The sequence below is a fragment of the Heterodontus francisci genome, chromosome 13 (assembly GCF_036365525.1).
Source record: "Heterodontus francisci isolate sHetFra1 chromosome 13, sHetFra1.hap1, whole genome shotgun sequence".
Classification (NCBI taxonomy): domain Eukaryota; kingdom Metazoa; phylum Chordata; class Chondrichthyes; order Heterodontiformes; family Heterodontidae; genus Heterodontus; species Heterodontus francisci.
The window spans coordinates 39,318,911-39,337,962 of NC_090383.1; the positions used below are offsets into that span (position 1 = coordinate 39,318,911).

Below are 19,052 nucleotides of genomic sequence, written 5' to 3' on the forward strand. Positions count from 1 at the left end.
ACACTCGGTCCCTTCAGCCAAGTCAATAATACAGATCATTCGTATTTGAGGCCCCAGCAATGATGCCTGTAATACTCCACTAGTTACAGTTTGCCAACCGGAAAATGCCCCATTTATCCCAACTCTTTGTTTCCTGTTAGTTAACCACTCCTCTATCCATGCTAATATATTCCCCCAACACCATGAGCTCTTATCTTGTGTAGTAACCTTTTGTGTCGTTATGTGAAAGAGCAGGGGAGTGGGGCCAAGTGGATAAACCAGGACGGGCACAATGGGCTGAATGGCCTCCTTCGGTGCGACATGGCTCTTTGTTACTCCCAGCACAACTATTAAAGCTTTCAGGTTTTTTGAAGGCAGAAGATAGCTATGCATTACTAATGAAAATACAGAAAGCTCATGCCAAAAGCACAATCGCTCCCTTTCCCTTACACCAATGGATTTCAAACAACACAAAATCATGGTACATAGTTCAAACTTGCACACACTGGCCTTGAATGATAAGCTTCATTGATGTCAAAGCACTTTAGCACTGCATCCATAGTAATGCTTTTCCTCAGGTAAAGTACTCTTCCGCACTGATGAACTTACTTATGTCTTTTACATTTGACTTTCCCACAGACAGCACAGCTATGACCTTGGGGAAACAACTCTTGCTGTTCCAGCTGCTGTTGATAAGAAAAGCAAAATTAGTGGTGCACTTTCAGAGTTTGAAATAGAACGTCAGAAGCATTGCATGCATGTACAGCATCTGTCTGGATAGTTGAACATTAAGCTGCAACTGGAAACTAAAAGAACCATAACGTAACAAATTCAGCCCATTACCACCTCACACCATAATAATCCTGCTTTAGCCCACAATGTTACATTTCCAGATTGATCTCAAGGAAAATATTTTCTTTGAAACTTGAAAAGAAATAGCTCCAGAAGATGCTCCAGAACATAGGACTTAGGAGCAGGAGTAGGCCATTTGGCACTTTGAGCCTGCTCCACCATTCCACAAGATCATGGCTGATCTGGTTGTGGTCTCAACTCCACTTTCCTGTCTGCCCCCCATAACCCTTCACTCCCTAGTCTATCAAAAATATATCTCACTCAGCCTTGAATAAATTCAATGACCCAGCTTCTACTGCTTTCTGAGGAAGAGAATTCCACAGATCAACAACCCTTTGAGAAAAAAAATTGCTCATCGCCATCTTAAAAAGGGAGACCTCCTTTCTTAAACTGTCTCCCCTAGTTCTAGTTCTCCCCCCCGCCCCCACCCCCCAAGAGGAAACATCCTCCTGGCATCCACTCTATCAAGTCCCATCAGGATCTTAGATGTTTCAATAAGATCACCTCTCATTCTTCTAAACTCCAATGGGTATAGGCCCAACCTGTTCAACCTTTAAGATAAGCTCTTCAACCCGGAATTAGTCTAGTGAACCTTCTCTGAACTGCTTCTAATGCAATTATATCCTTTTCCAAATAAGGAGACCAAAACTGTACATAGTACTTCAGATGCAGTCTCACCAAGGTTCTGGACAGCTGCAATAAAACTTCTCTACTTTTATACTCCATTCCCCTTGCAATAAACACCAACATTCCATTTGCCTTCCTAATCATTTGCTGTACTTGCATACCAGCCTTTTGTCATTCATGTACCAGCACACCCAGATCCCTCTGTACCACCAAGTTCTACAATCTCCGTCCATTTAAATAGTATACAGCTTTTCTATTCTTTCTGCCAAAGTGGACAAGTTCACATTTTTCCACACATCCTCCATCTGCCAATTTTCTGCCCACTCACATAATCAATCAATATCCTTTTGTAAATAGTATGTAAATAGTTCTACTCGGGAAGGGGCCATACTGTACCTGGTGTTGGGGAATGAGCCCGGCCAGGTGGTTGAAGTTTCAGTAGGGGACTACTTTGGGAATAGTGATCACAATCCCGTAAGTTTTAGAATACTCATGGACAAAGACGAGAGTGGCCCTAAAGGAAGAGTGCTAAATTGGGGGAAGGCCAACTATACCAAAATTCGGCAGGAGCTGGGGAATGTAGATTGGGAGCAGCTGTTTGAAGGTAAATCCACATTTGATATGTGGGTGGCTTTTAAAGAGAAGTTGATTAGCGTGCAGGAGAGACATGTTCCTGTGAAAATGAGGGGTAGAAATGGCAAGATTAGGGAACCATGGATGACAGGTGAAATTGTGAGACCAGCTAAGAGGAAAAAGGAAGCATACATAAGGTCTAGGCGGCTGAAGAAAGACGAAGCTTTGAAAGAATATCGGGATTGTAGGCGCAATCTGAAACGAGGAATTAAGAGGGCTAAAAGGGGTCATGAAATATCTTTAGCAAACAGAGATAAGGAAAATCCCAAAGCCTTTTATTCATATATAAGGAGCAAGAGGGTAACTAGAGAAAGGATTGGCCCACTCAAGGACAAAGGAGGAAAGTTATGCGTGGAGTCAGAGAAAATGGGTGAGATTCTAAACGAGTACTTTGCATCGGTATTCACCGAGGAGAGGGACATGACGGATGTTGAGGTTAGGGACAGATGTTTGATTACTCTCGGTCAAGTCGGCATAAGGAGGGAGGAAGTGTTGGGTATTCTAAAAGGCATTAAGGTGGACAAGTCCCCAGGTCCGGATGGGATCTATCCCAGGTTGCTGTGGGAAGCGAGAGAGGAAATAGCTGGGGCCTTAACCGATATCTTTGCAACATCCTTAAACACAGGTGAGGTCCCGGAGGACTGGAGAATTGCTAATGTTGTCCCCTTGTTTAAGAAGGGTAGCAGGGATAATCCAGGTAATTATAGACCGGTGAGCCTGATGTCAGTGGTAGGGAAGCTGCTGCAGAAGATACTGAGGGATAGGATCTATTCCCATTTGGAAGAAAATGGGCTTATCAGTGATAGGCAACATGCTTTTGTGCAGGGAAGGTCATGTCTTACCAACTCAATAGAATTCTTTGAGGAAGTGACAAAGTTGATTGATGAGGGAAGGGCTGTAGATGTCGTATACATGGTCTTCAGTAAGGCGTTCGATAAGGTTCCCCATGGTAGGCTAATGGAGAAAGTGAAGGCGCATGGGGTCCAAGGTGTACTAGCTAGATGGATAAAGAACTGGCTGGGCAACAGGAGACAGAGAGTAGCAGTGGAAGGGAGTTTCTCAAAATGGAGACGTGTGACCAGTGGTGTTCCACAGGGATCCGTGCTGGGACCACTGTTGTTTGTGATATACATAAATGATTTGGAGGAAAGTATAGGTGGTCTGATTAGCAAGTTTGCAGACGACACTAAGATTGGTGGAGTAGCAGATGGTGAAGGGGACTGTCAGAGAATACAGCAGAATATAGATAGACTGGAGAGTTGGGCAGAGAAATGGCAGATGGAGTTCAATCAGGGCAAATGCGAGGTGATGCATTTTGGAAGATCCAATTCAAGAGTGAACTATACAGTAAATGGAAAAGTCCTGGGGAAAATTGATGGACAGAGAGATTTGGGTGTTCAGGTCCATTGTTCCCTGAAGGTGGCAACGCAGGTCAATAGAGTGGTCAAGAAGGCATACGGCATGCTTTCCTTCATCGGACCGGGTATTGAGTACAAGAGTTGGCAGGTCATGTTACAGTTGTATTTGACTTTGGTTCGGCCACATTTGGAATACTGCGTGCAGTTCTGGTTGCCACATTACCAAAAGGATGTAGATGCTTTGGAGAGGGTGCAGAGGAGGTTCACCAGAATGTTGCCTGGTATGGAGGGCGCTAGCTATGAAGAGAGGTTGAGTAGATTAGGATTATTTTCATCAGAAAGACGGAGGTTGAGGGGGGACCTGATTGAGGTGTACAAAATCATGAGAGGTATAGACAGGGTGGATAGCAAGAAGCTTTTTCCCAGAGTGGGGCATTCAATTACTAGGGGACACGAGTTCAAAGTGAAAGGGGAAAAGTTTAGGGGGGATATGCGTGGAAAGTTCTTTACGCAGAGGGTGGTGGGTGCCTGGAACGCTTTGCCAGTGGAGGTGGTGGACGCGGGCACGAAAGCGTCTTTTAAGATGTATCTAGACAGATACATGAATGGGCAGGAAGTAAAGAGATACAGACCCTTAGAAAATAGGCGACAGGTTTAGATAGAGGATTTGGATCGGCGTAGGCTTGGAGGGCCGAAGGGCCTGTTCCTGTGCTGCAATTTTCTTTGTTCTTTCTTTTGGAGCCTCTTTACCTCCTGACAACTTACTTTCCTTTCTATCTTGGTTTCATCAGCAAATTTAGTTACCATACATTCAGTCACTTCATCTAAGTCATTGATATAAATTGTAAGTAGTTGATGCCCCAGCACTGATCCCTGTGGCACGCCACTAGTTACAACTTGCGAACGCAAAAAAGACCAATTTTTCCCTACTCTCTGCTTCCTATTAGCTAACCAGTCCTTTATTCATGCGAATATGTTACCCCCTACACCATGTCCTCTTATCTTGTGAAGTAATCTTTGACGTGGCACCTTATCAAATGCCTTTTGGAAATCTAAGTACAACAAATCTACAGGTTCTCCTTTATCCACCTTGTTAATTCCTCGAAGAACTCTAATAAATGAAACACAATTTCCCTTTCACAAGACCATGTTGACTCTCTCTGATTCCATTATGATTTTCTAAGTATCCTGCCATAATCTTCTTAATAATGGATTCTAGCAACTTCCCTCTGACAGGTAAGGGCTTACCCCTTATCCTTAGACTGTGACCCCTCATCCTGGACTCCCCCGCCATCCGGAACATCCTTCCTGCATCTACTCTGTCCAGTCCTGTTAGAATTTTGTAACAAAAACAAGAAATGCTGGAATCTTCTGAAGAAGAGTCACTGACCCGAAACGTTAACTCTGCTTCTCTTTCCACAGATGCTGCCAGACCTGCTGAGTGATTCCAGCATTTCTTGTTTTTGTTTCAGATTTCCAGCATCCGCAGTATTTTGCTTTTATTTTAGCTCCTGTTAGAATTTTGTAGGTTTCTATGAGATCCGCTCTCATTCTTCTAACCTCTAGCAAATACAAGCCTAATAATCTCAATCTCTCTTCATACATCAGTCCTGCCATCCCAGGAATCAGTCTGGTGAACCTTCGCTGCACTCCCTCCATAGCAAGAACATCCTTCCTCAGATAAGGATACCAAACCTGCACACAATACTCCAGATGTGGTCTTACCTCGGCCTTGTATAATTGCAGCAAGACATCTTTGCTCCTGTACTCGAATCCTCTCGCTATGAAGGTCAACATACCATTTGCCTTCCTAACTGCCTGCTGCACCTGCATGCTTACTTTCAGCGACTGGTGCACAAGGCCACCCAGGTCTCACTGCACCTCCCCCTTTCCCAATCTATCGCCGTTCAGATAATAATCTGCCTTTCTGTTTTTGCCACCTAAGTAGATAACCTCACATTTATCCACATTATACTGCATCTGCCATGTATTTGCACGCTCAACCTGTCCAAATCACACTGGAGCTTCTCTGCACCCTCTTCACAGCTCACACTCCCACCCTGCTTTGTGTTGTCTGCAAGCATGGATATATTACATTTAATTCCCTCATCTAGATCATTAATATAGATTGTGAATCCCTGCGGTACCCCACTCATCATTGCCTGCCACTCAGAAAAAGACCCATCTATTCCTACTCTTTGTTTCCTGTCTGCCAACCAGTTCTCTATCCATGTCAGTACCTTACCCCCAATCCCATGTGCTTTAATTTTGCAAGCTAATCTCTTATGTGGGACCTTATCGAAAGCCTTCTGAAAGTCCAAATACACCACATCCACTGGTTCTCCCTTATCTATTTTACTAGTTATATCCTCAAAAAATTCCAGTAGATTTCCTTCCCTAAAGGACATATAGGTTGTTAGTACCATTACTATCATCGACGGTCCTATGAAACTGAGACCAGCTTTCAATCCTAGATCTTTTTTGTCATCCCACAGGTGCAGAACAACAGAGCTTTGCAGAACAACCTCACCAAACATAAAGCTCTCTGTAAAACAAGGCCCACAGTCTTTTTTAAGTGAATCTCCCTCTATGGCTTCAGTGGACAAAACCCTGCTCACGAATGATGCCCCGAAGGTTCACTCGGTCAATCCATTTCAACGGTGCATAGGTTTCTCTCTGTTGCTATATACCTCTCTTTACAGCATCGGAGGAGTGGCATAAGGATAGAACAGCATGGGACGGGGTTGGCATGGGAATGATGGACAGTAAGGATTGCAATGGAACTGGCCCCGGAATGTTCTCTCCCACCGCCACCCCTGCGTTAAGGAGTGAATGTTACAAGCTCAGAGAGACCGTTAACCTGAAAATAAGAGATATGAACCCCCAGACCAATTTAAAGAATTACATGACAAGGTTTCACATTTTAAGACTTTTATTATAACAACTAAACTAAAAGAAATTCCCAATTAACTGAAGTGCTTTTTAAGTAGCTGATACCCTAAATTACAAAGAAAGGTACTTTCTTTACTAAAAATACTTCACACCACAGTTATATGTTACGCAGTCCTTTTTGATGAAGTCCTTTGCATCTCCCGGACCGTTTCAAAAATCAATCTTCTCTTCACTCACATCTCTGAGCACTTCCGACCTGGACATCTGTGAATAAGGAGTTTCCTGGTGATTTTACTGCTCCGCAAGCCTCAACTCTCAAAACATGTTCAAGTCTTTGCAGCCTTTTACTGTAACAGGCTTTTGAGAGCATTGTCTCCTCCTTCTCTCGAGGCCGCAACCGTTGGTTTCTTCCCTTATAGCCTGCCGTGAGGCTGTGACCTTTGAATTCCCTTCCTCCAGCCTACCTTGAGACCACAACCATTGTTTTCTTCTCTTATACCCGCTCTGCCTTCAAATCGTCTGCCAAATTTATCTGGACTCAGAATTCAAGAGCTTATTGTAGTGTTCCAAAAAATGCAGAGTCCAGAGGTCTGGTTTCACAAAGCCACTTGGACCTTTCCATTGCTCCCAAGTGCTAACAGCAACCTGGTACATTTACATCTCCCGAATTACAGACTCTTTGTTTTAAGACCCGAAAGTCTGGGAGGGCAAAACCCATCGTTCTTCAGGTGTTAGCCCTACAGTCTCTGTTTTTCAGAAGTCTTTGATCTATGTTCTCTGCTTTCCTGGTAACCTTTTGCAGAGTGGAAGTAAGGTCACCTGACCTTTCTGACTCCATCTTGAACTTTTAAACAATCATGTTACAAGGTCCAGCATTCATAACAGTGAAACTGTTCCACTTTGTGAGTCAGAGCTGCCTTATGTTTAGTTCCGGCATAATCTATTGAATTCTCATTAGATGATTTTCGAAATGTCAGCCGAGGAACTGCTGCTTGCGAAGGGTGGGGGTCAGGGTCAACATGGAAATGTGGTGGGAGGGCGGGGACAGCATGGAAGGACAGGGATGCAAGGATGGAATTGGTTAAGTATATTGTGACAACAAATATTTTGCTGGTCTCTGCTAATGTTATATATCATACCGACACTAACTGGGAAATGATTTGATTATTATATATCACACTGACATTAACCAGGTAATGATATAACTATATTACAGATCACACTGACACAAACTGGGTAATGATACGGTAACTATTTAATATGTGCCACTGACACTAGGGAACAATATGGTAACTATATTGGATGTCGTACTGACACTAAGTGGGAAATGATATGGTAACTAGACTATTTATCACATTGACACGGAGAAATAACCTGGTAACTATTGTATGTATGACAGTGAAACTGGGAAATGATATGGTAACTACATTATATATGACACTGGGAATGATATGTTAATTATATTATATATTACACTGCACTAGGGAATGATAGTGACATTATGTATCACAGTGCCACTAATTGGCAAATGATATGGTATCTATAGATCACACTGGCAATAACTGGGAAATGATATGCTAACAATTTTATATATCCCACTGAAACTGGGGAATGATATGGTAACTATTATATATACGAACAAACGAATTAAGAGCAGGAATAGGCCACTCGGCCCCTTGTGCCTGTTTCACCACTCAACAAGATCATGGATGATCTGATTGTAACCTCAACTCCACATTCCCGCCTACCCCCCAATAACCTTATACCCCTTGCATATCAAGAATCTATCTACCTCTGCCTTAAAAATATTCAAAGACTGCTTCACCGCCTTTTGAGGAAGAGAGTTCCAAAGACTCACGACCCTCAGAGAAAAAATTCAGACTGACACTAACTGTAAAATGATATAGCAATTATCTCTCACATCGATGCCAACTGGGAAATAATATGGTAACTATACTATGTTTAACACACACCAACACCGGGAAATGAGCCACTAACGAGATTATATACCACACTGACACTGGGAAATCACATAGTAACTACATCATACGAGCACTAACTGGGAAATGATATAATTGTCTTATATATTACACTATCACTGTAAAATTATATAGTAACCATATTATATAATTGACTAACCGGGAAGTGAAATGGTTACAATATTACATATCACACGGATACTGGGGAATGATATGGCAACTATATTATACATCACACTGACAAAAACTGAGCAATGATATCGTAACTATTATATATCACACTAATAACTGGAAAATGGTGACTATATTAGACATCACACTAACACTGGGAAATGATCCCTAGCTATACTATATAACACACTGATACTAAACTTGGAAAACACATGATAACTATAACATACATCATAGTGACACCAACTGGGAAATGATAAGGTAATTATATTCCATATCATACCGACACTGGGAAGTGAGAACTATAATATATATCACACCGATATTAACTGGGGAAAAGTTATAAGAAATAGGAACAGGAGTAGACCATATAACCCCTCAAGCATACTCCGCCATTCAATAGGATCATGGCTGATCTTCTGTCTCAACACCATTTTCTCGCCCGCTCCCTAAATCCCTTGTTCCAGAGATCAAAAATGTATCCCTGCCTTGAATATACACAATGATGGAGCATCCACAACCCTCTGGGGTAGAGAATTCCAAAAATTTACAACCCACTGAGTGAAGAAATTTCTCCTTATCCCAGTGCTAAACCCTTTATCCTGAGACTGTGCCCCAGTGTTCTAGGTTCCCCAGACAGAGGAAACAACCTCTCAGTATCTACCCTGTCAAGCCCCTTCAGAATCTGGTATGTCTCAATGAGATCACCTCTCAATCTTCTGAACTTCAGAGAGTACAGGCCTAATTTATTTACTCAGCCCATCATAGGGGAACCCTCTCATCCCTAGGGTCTCGGCGTCTTCTACTGTCTTCACTTGATCTTATTGTAACAGGATTTAATTTTAAACACACTGTGTTTTGAGCTCCCCCTGGGTGAATCCTTGTTCACTGCTTTCCAGCTATAAGGCAAAGAAATGAGTACACCAGGCTTTTTTTTAGGTTTAAAGAAGAAAAGTGAAATTTATTAAAACTTAAACTCTAATATGGTTAACGCCTACGGATACACACCACGCGTCACACTAGCATGCATACGCAATACACACGCAAACAGGGACAGAAAAGAGAAGAAAAAGTAAAAAGTTTGAGGCAATCTCTGAAGAGGGGTTTTTACTGTGCTTCGAGCTCACTCTAGTCCTTGATTGTAAGTAGTCTTGTTTTTCTTGGGGCCCAGTATTCTTCTTAAACCTTGTTCACTGTAGGAGACTTTTCTCCCTTAGGGTTCATGTGTCTTCAATGGGTTTTCAGTTCCGTGAGAAAGAGACGGGAACAGACAGGAGAGAGGTGTTTCAGTCCAGGAGAAAAGAGCTTTGAGTTTCTTTCTCTCAGCAAGTTCAAATTCAAAAAACTCCAACAGACACTGGGAATGTGAACTAAACTGGTCTGAAAACTTCTTCTGTGTATTAGAGTCATACAGTACAGAAACAGGCCCTTCAGCCCATCATACCTGTGCTGGCAGGTATCTTTTTTTTCTTTTGGGCCTCCTTATCTCGAGAGACAATGGATACGCGCCTGGAGGTGGTCAGTGGTTTGTGAAGCAGCGCCTGGAGTGGCTATAAAGGCCAATTCTGGAGTGACAGGCTCTTCCACAGGTGCTGCAGAGAAATTTGTTTGTTGGGGCTGTTGCACAGTTGGCTCTCCCCTTGCGCCTCTGTCTTTTTTCCTGCCAACTACTAAGTCTCTTCGACTCGCCACAATTTAGCCCTGTCTTTATGGCTGCCCGCCAGCTCTGGCGAATGCTGGCAACTGACTCCCACGACTTGTGATCAATGTCACACGATTTCATGTCGCGTTTGCAGACGTCTTTATAACGGAGACATGGACGGCCGGTGGGTCTGATACCAGTGGCGAGCTCGCTGTACAATGTGTCTTTGGGGATCCTGCCATCTTCCATGCGGCTCACATGGCCAAGCCATCTCAAGCGCCGCTGACTCAGTAGTGTGTATAAGCTGGGGATGTTGGCCGCTTCAAGGACTTCTGTGTTGGAGATATAGTCCTGCCACCTGATGCCAAGTATTCTCCGAAGGCAGCGAAGATGGAATGAATTGAGACGTCGCTCTTGGCAGGTATCTACCTATCAAGCATCTACCTATTCTAACGTATCCTTGTATGCCATGGAGTTTCAAGTGCTCATCTAAATACTTCTTAAATTGGGGAAGCAAGAACTGGGTCCCTTGTTCCAACATTGTCTGCTAGCATGTAAATGTCTTTCCAGTCAGGGGCTTGGCAATTCCTTGTGACAGGCCCTCTTTTCTTCCCAGCCACAATTTTAAGTTTTCATGTTCATGTGGCGAAACAATGTGTGCCTCAGTCTTGGCAGGTGGGGGCCTGCATAACACTACCAAAGTGAATAACCTCATACTTCTCCAAATTATACTCCATCTGCCACCTTGTTGTCACTCACTTAGCCTGTCTATATCTCTTTGCAGCCTTTTTGTGTCCTCCTTACAGCTTACATTCCCACCTACCTTTGTATCTTTTAGTAAACTTGGATACATTACTCTTGGTCTCTCCTTCTAAGTCATTAATATAGATTTCAATTATTTGAGGCCCTTGCAGCACTCCACCGGTTACAGTCTGCCATCTTGAAAATGCTCCATTTATTCGGGGCTGCGTTTGCTGACAATGCAACCACTAGGTGGTGCAGTAGTAGCACTTGCACAAATGCAGCCTCTTCCACTGAAATGTCACTGTCTGCAACGTTCAAGCAGCTGCCAGGATTAAAAATGTAGCTGCTCAATTTATCACAGATTTATCACCCCACTCTCCGGCCTCTTGTTTCCTGCCCCGCGCCACCCCACTCTCCGGCCACTCGCTCCCCGCTTCACCCCTGCCCTCCTCCAGCCGTGAGTTCCAGGCCGCGCCACTTATCTCCTCTTGGCCACTTGCTCCCACGTTTGATCGTTCTTCACGCGCTGCCCAAAGAAGCAAGGCGGGCCAGGAGGGGTGAGGAGCGAGTGGCCAAGAGGAGAGAAGTGGAGCAGCCTAGACCTAGTGGCTGGAGGAGGGCCGGGGAGGGGGGGGGGAGCCAGCAGCGGGGAGCAATCAGAAGCTTTACCGCTCATGCACAAATACCGAGCGCATGCGTGGAGACCGACCAGGCGCGCTGCGAGATGACATGTTCCCATGCATGCGTCAACCAGTCCTGGCAAGACAGCAGGCCACGCATGCGCAGGGAGGAGTCCATTTGCGCGTGCGCACAGCTTGCAACACTCTGATGACGTCGGTGGGCCGCTGTGTTGTCAGGAGTCACTGTGTTTATTTTTACTTTCTGCCGTTAACCAGTCCTCCATCCATACTAAAATATTACCCCCAACTCTATGAGCCCTTACCTTGCATACTAACCTTTTGCACGGCAGCTTACTGAACACCTTTTGGAAATCCAAGTATGCATCTACTGGCTCCCCTTTATCTACCCTACCTGTTACATCCTCAAAACATTCCAATAAGTTTGTCAAACACGATTTCCCTTTCATAAAACCACATTAACTATCTGATCATACAATTATTTTCTAAGTGCATCATTAAGGCTTCGATAATAGATTCCAGCATTTTCCCAAGTGATGTCAGGATAACTGGGTAATGATATGGTAACTATATTATGACACTAACTGAGCTTCATGGCCTGCTAGATACGGTATTATATAAAACAATGACACTGCAAAATATAACTATTATATATTGCGTAGACACTGGGAAATATGACAATATTTACTACACTGATTGGAAAAAATGGTGAATTATATATTTATGAATATTAACTGGGAAATGATAGTGAGCTATATAAATGTTCTTAATAAAAAGTGGGAAATGATAGTAAAGTTACAGATTTACCTTTGGTTTTCGCTCAATAGTGAAGAGAATATTGGGCAAAAGCGAGTCTGGGCCAAGTGAACAGTAGAAAGTGACAACTCCAGCAAGGAATGACCAAAACATCATAAGAATGTGAAGAAACCTTTAGGTAAAACAGAGTGATATCATGGTCATCATTTACTTGCATTCAAGCTGCAATGTCAACATCTTAGGTTTATATATGTACAGCTGCGACTTACTTACTGAATTAAAATATAATTTTATATTTTAGCCTACTCAGTTACAAATTCTGCCCTAAAACAAAAACAAAGCTAACAGTATATTAAACTAAGCTCACCATTTCCCCATCAATCCCTCCAGATGTCCACAGTCCAATTTTAAAATATGCAACACTTCAATGTCTCGAACACATCAGCAAGACATTAAATAAACTTTACACTTGGTGAACTGACATTCGTGGTTGTTCTACAAAAGTCAATCTAAAACACAAGTATTCAAATTGGTCATAGAGTCATAGAATCAGAGAGAGATACAGCACTGAAACAGGCCCTTTGGCCCACCGAGTCTGTGCCGACCAACAACCACCCATTTATACTAATTCTACATTAATCCCATATTCCCTACTACATCCCCACCACCTACCTACACTGGGGGCAATTTACAATGGCCAACTTACCTATCAACCTGCAAGTCTTCGGCTGTGGTAGGAAACCGGAGCACCTGGCGGAAACCCACGCGGTCACAGGGAGAACTTGCAAACTCCGCACAGGCAGTACCCAGAACTGAACCCAGGTCGCTGGAGCCGTGAGGCTGCAGTGCTAACCACTGCGCCACTGTGCCGCCCACAGTGTACTGTATTTCTAACTCAATGTTGTATTTGTTGTGCACACGCAAACAACATTTTCCTGCAATTAGAGCACTCTTTTCCTTTAGGGAGATGACAGTCTTTTGGACTGCAGTTACACCTGGGCAGGATCGGGACTGATGTCCTCGGGGGATTATTTGCTACAGTGGTTGGGGAGGGTTTAAACTAAAATGGCAGGGGGATGGAAACCTTTGCAAGGAGTCAGAGGAGGGGGGATCAAAGACAAGAACAAAAGACAGTAACGGGAATAGGAAAAGCGATAGGCAGAGAAATCAAGGGCCAGAATCAAACAGGGCCACAGTGAAAAATAGTGGAAAGGGGACAAGTAATGTTAAAAAGACAAGCCTTAAGGCTTCGTGCCTTAACGTGCGGAACATTCGCAATAAAGTGGATGAATTAATCGCGCAAATAGATGTAAGCGGGTATGATATAGTCGGGATTACGGAGACATGGCTGCAGGGTGACCAGGGATGGGAAATGAACATCAAGGTATATTCAGTATTTTGGAAGGACAGACAAAAAGCAAAAGGCAGTGGAGTTGCATTGCTGGTTAAAGAGGAAATTAACGCAATAGTGAAGAAAGATATTAGCTTTGCCGATGTGGAACCTGCATGGGTAGAGCTGAGAAATACTAAGGGGCAAAAAACATTAGTGGAGGTTGTATATAGACCCCCAAACTGTAGGGGTGATGTTGGGAATGGCATTAAACAGGAAATCAGAGATGCATGAGATAAAGGAGCATCTGTAATTATGGGTGACTTTAATCTGCATATAAATTAGGCAAACCAAATTAGTCACAATACCGTAGAGGAGGACTACCTGGAGTGTATACGGGATGGTTTTCTGGTCCAATATGTTGAGGAACCAACTAGAGAACAGACCATCCTAGACTGGGTATTGTGTAATGAGAGGGGAATAATTAACAATCTAGTGGTGCGAGACCCCTTGGGGATGAGCAACCATAATATGATAGAATTCTTTATCAAGATGGAGAGTGACGTAGTTGATTCTGAGACTAGGGCCCTGAATCTTAATAAAGGAAACTATGAAGGTATGAGGCGCGAGTTTGCTATGACGGATTGGGAAATGTTACTTAAAGGAATGACAGTGGATAGACAATAGCAAACATTTAAAGAGCGCATGGATGAACTGCAACAATTGTTTATCCCTGTCTGGCACAAAAGTAAAAGGGAAAGGTAGCCAAACCATGGCTTACAAGGGAAATTAGAGAGAGCATTAGATCCAAGGAAGAGGCATACAAATTTGCCAGAAAAAATAACAGACCTGAGGATTGGGAGAAGTTTCGAATTCAGTAAAGGAGGACCAAGGGATTGATTAAGAAGGGGAAAATAGAGTACGAGAGTAAGCTTGCAGGGAACATAAAAACTGACTGTAAAGGTTTCTATAGGTATGTGAAGAGAAAAAGATTGGTGAAGACAAATGTAGGTCCCTTACAGTCAGAAACAGGGGAGTTTATTATGGGGAACAAAGAAATGGCTGACCAACTAAATGCATACTTTGGTCCTGTCTTCACAAAGGAGGACACAAATATCATACCAGAAATGTTGGGGAACACAGGGCTTAGTGAGAGAGAGGAACTGAAGGAAATCAGTATTAGTAGAGAAATGGTGTTGGGGAAATTGATGGGATTGAAGGCTGATAAATCCCCAGGACCTGATAATCTACATCCCAGAGTACTTAAGGAAGTGGCCCTAGAAATAGTGGATGCATTGGTGGTCATCTTCCAAGATTCTAGAGACTCTGGAACATTTCCTACAGACTGGAGGGTAGCTAATGTAACCCCACTATTTAAAAAGGGAGGTAGAGAGAAAGCAGGGAATTATAGACCAGTCAGCCTGGCGTCAGTAATGGAGAAAATTCTAGAGTCCATTGTCAAAGATTTTATAGCAGAGCACTTGGAGAACAGTGGTGGAATGGGGCAGAGTCAGCATGGATTTACGAAACGGAAATCATGCTTGACAAATCTACTAGAATTCTTCGAGGATGTAACTAGTAGAGTTGATGAGGGGGAGCCAGTGGATGTGGTTTATTTGGACTTTCAGAAGGTTTTCGACAAAGTCCCACATAAGAGATTAGCGCGTAAAATTAAAGCGCATGAGATTGGGGGTAGTGTATTGTGATGGATAGAAAATTGGTTGGCAGACAGGAAACAAAGAGTAAGGCTTTTAGATAGGTATATGGATAAAGGAGAATGATGGGGTATAGATTAAATTGTCCTTGACAGAGGACAAAGGATCGGCACAACATCGTGGGCCGAAGGGCCTGTTCTGTGCTGTATTTTTCTATGTTCTATGTTCTATGATAAATGGGTCTTTTTCCGAATGGCAGCAGTGACTAGTGGGGTACCGCAGGGATCGGTGCTAGGACCCCAGCTATTCACAATATATATTAGTGATTCAGATGAGGGAACTAATCGTAATAGAAGAACAAAGAAAATTACAGCACAGGAACAGGCCCTTCAGCCCTCCAAGCCTGCGCCGATCCAGATCCTCTATCTAAACCTGTCGCCTATTTTCTAAGGGTCTGCATCTCTTTACTTCCTGCCCATTCATGTATCTGTCTAGATACATCTTAAAAGACGCTATCATGCCCGCGTCTACCACCTCCGCTGGCAACGCGTTCCAGGCACCCACCACCCTCTGCGTAAAGAACATTCCACACATATCCCCCCTAAACTTTTCCCCTTTCACTTTGAACTCGTGTCCCCTAGTAATTGAATCCCCCACTCTGGGAAAAAGCTTCTTGCTATCCACCCTGTCTATACCTCTCATGATTTTGTACACCTCAATCAGGTCCCCCCTCAACCTCCGTCTTTCTAATGAATATAATCCTAATCTACTCAACCTCTCTTCATAGCTAGCGCCCTCCATACCAGGCAACATCCTGGTGAACCTCCTCTGCACCCTCTCCAAAGCATCCACATCCTTTTGGTAATGTGGCGACCAGAACTGCACGCAGTATTCCAAATGTGGCCGAACCAAAGTCTTATACAACTGTAACATGACCTGCCAACTCTCGTACTCAATACCCCGTCCGATGAAGGAAAGCATGCCGTATGCCTTCTTGACCACTCTATTGACCTGCCACCTTCAAGGAACAATGGACCTGAACACCCAAATCTCTCTGTACATCAATTTTCCCCAGGACTTTTCCATTTACTGTGTAGTTTCACTCTTGAATTGGATCTTCCAAAATGCATCACTCGCATTTGCCCTGATTGAACTCCATCTGCCATTTCTCTGCCCAACTCTCCAATCTATCTATATTCTGCTGTATTCTCTGACAGTCCCCTTCACTATCTGCTACTCCACCAATCTTAGTGTCGTCTGCAAACTTGCTAATCAGACCACCTATACTTTCCTCCAAATCATTTATGTATATCACAAACAACAGTGGTCCCAGCACGGATCCCTGTGGAACACCACTGGTCACACGTCTCCATTTTGAGAAACTCCCTTCCACTGCTACTCTCTGTCTCCTGTTGCCCAGCCAGTTCTTTATCCATCTAGCTAGTACACCTTGGATCCCATGCGCCTTCACTTTCTCCATCAGCCTACCATGGGGAACCTTATCGAACGCCTTACTGAAGTCCATGTATATGACATCTACAGCCCTTCCCTCATCAATCAACTTTGTCACTTCCTCAAAGAATTCTATTAAGTTGGTAAGACATGACCTTCCCTGCACAAAACCATGTTGCCTATCACTGAGAAGTCCATTTTCTTCCAAATGGAATAGATCCTATCCCTCAGTATCTTCTCCAGCAGCTTCCCTACCACTGACTTCAGGCTCACCGGTCTATAATATCTCCAAATTTGTAGATGACACAAACTGGGTGGGTGAGTTGTGAGGAGGATGCAGAGAGGCTTCAGGGTGATTTGGACAAGTTAAGTGAGTGGGCAAATGCATGGCAGATGCAGTATAATGTGGATAAATGTGAGGTATCCACTTTGGTAGCAAAAACAGGAAGGCAGATTATCTGAATGGCTATAAACTGAGAGGGGGGAATATGCAGCGAGACCTGGGTGTTCTCGTACACCAGTCGCTGAAGGTAAGCATGCAGATCCAACAGGTGGTAAAAAAGGCAAATGGTATGTTGGCCTTCATAGTGAGAGGATTCGAGTACAGGAGCAGGGATGTCTTGCTGCAATTATACAGGGCCTTGGTGAGGCCACACCTGGAATATTGTGTGCAGTTTTGGTCTCCTTATCTGAGGAAGGATGTTCTTGTTATAGAGGGAGTGCAGCAAAGGTTTACCAGACTGGTTCCTGGTATGGCAGGACTGACGTATGAGGAGGGATTGAGTTGGTTAGGATTATATTCACTGGAGTTTTGAAGAGTGAGGGGGGATCTCATTGAAACCTATGAAAATTCGAACAGGACTTGACAGGGTAGATGCAGGAAGGATGTTCCCGATGGTGGGGGAGTCGAGAACCAGGGGTCATAGTCTCAGGATACGGAGTAAACCTTTCAGGGCTGAGATGAGGAGAAATTTCTTCACCCAGAGAGTGGCAAGCCTGTGGAATTCGCTACCACAGAAAGCAGTTGAGGCCAAAACATTGTATGTTTTCAAGAAGGAGTTAGATATAGCTCTTGGGTCTAAAGGATCAAAGCGTATGGGGCAAAAGTGGGAACAAGTTACTGAGTTGGATGATCAGCCATGATCATAATGAATGGCGGAGCAGACTTGAAGGGCCGAATGGCCTACTCCTGCTCCTATTTTCTATGAAAAGGCGTCAATATCAGAAAGACCTCAGGTTAATTATTATAATCATGGCCCTCCTCATAGAAAAGATTGAAAACCAACTTAAAGGGTGTTATTAGCATCAACATCCTTGCACATAAAGTTGCGAGTGGTTAGGATTTGGAAGGCACTGTCTGTTCAGGAGTAGAAACAGGCTCAATAGTAGCCTTCAAAAGTGGATTGGATAAACACGCGGAGAAATAAAATTGCAGGGATATGGGGAAGAGCCGGGAATAGGACCATCTGGAGTGTTCTTCCAAGAACCGAAGCAGACTTGATGGGCCGAACGACCTCTTTCTGTGCTGTGCAAGTCTATGATTCAACGATTCAAAACTTAACGTATGTGTCCCGATCTTTTGGGGAAGATAAATTTGAAACGCAAATATTTGAACCCAGCAGTCTAAATTTGAAATCCAAGCAGCAGTATTAATAAACATTAAATTCAAAACTTATGTGCAACAGTAGTTGCACTTTCGACGTGAGGCAATACCTTGGATATGGAGCTGAGCCACAGCTGAAAAAATTGAGCAAATAGTACCTGCGCAATGTTGACAGTCCTGGACTCACCCTCCTGAAGTTCTGATATTTATCAGCCTCCCTCATAATTTTAAGCATGACATAGCACTGCATAAAAGCTACAACGCAGAACTGCCATTTGACCAAACCTCCACATGAGTAAATAGTTCTAGTCATGTTTATCCAGCCTATTCCCATATCCCTTCATCCATCTATCCAATCTTGAATGCAACAAGGTTTCTGCCTCAACCACGAATCTTGAAAGTGAATTCGACAGTATCACAACTCTCTTTGGTGACACTCAAGCAAATCATTGATCAGGATCGTGAGCCTTGAACAAAGTTTGGTGAATACCCTCGTCTAGCAAGTCGGAAGAGTACAGTAGTTTCCAGGGTTGTACTGAAACAAGATCACAATTGAAGCAGTCTCTGAGTAATTATACATGGGGGTACAGGAGGTTGGATAATGTGCAAGCAGATATTTGGAGGTACGGGTCACGAGATGTTAAAACTAATGGAATTGAGTTTTACAACAAAAGGTACAGAGTCCAGATGTAATGGTTAATCTATATAAAAATTCAGTAGGATCACTTTTAGGAGTACTGT

The 19,052-nt window shown here is 43.5% G+C and overlaps 1 protein-coding gene across 4 annotated transcripts in view; it reads right to left on the reverse strand.

Annotated features, from left to right (window-relative positions):
• snx14 (sorting nexin 14) overlaps positions 1-19,052 on the reverse strand; it is a 318,752-nt gene that overhangs the window by 289,230 nt on the left and 10,470 nt on the right. For 2 of the 4 annotated variants that reach the window (XM_068044682.1, XM_068044680.1), the window contains exons 2-3: positions 12,323-12,443; positions 589-662 (exon numbers count right to left, since the gene is read on the reverse strand). In XM_068044682.1, the coding sequence (XP_067900783.1) occupies positions 589-662; positions 12,323-12,443 (195 nt within the window). Of the gene's footprint in view, positions 1-588; positions 666-12,322; positions 12,444-19,052 lie in introns of all 4 variants that reach the window. The other 2 variants (XM_068044681.1, XM_068044679.1) reach the window with 1 other exon arrangement.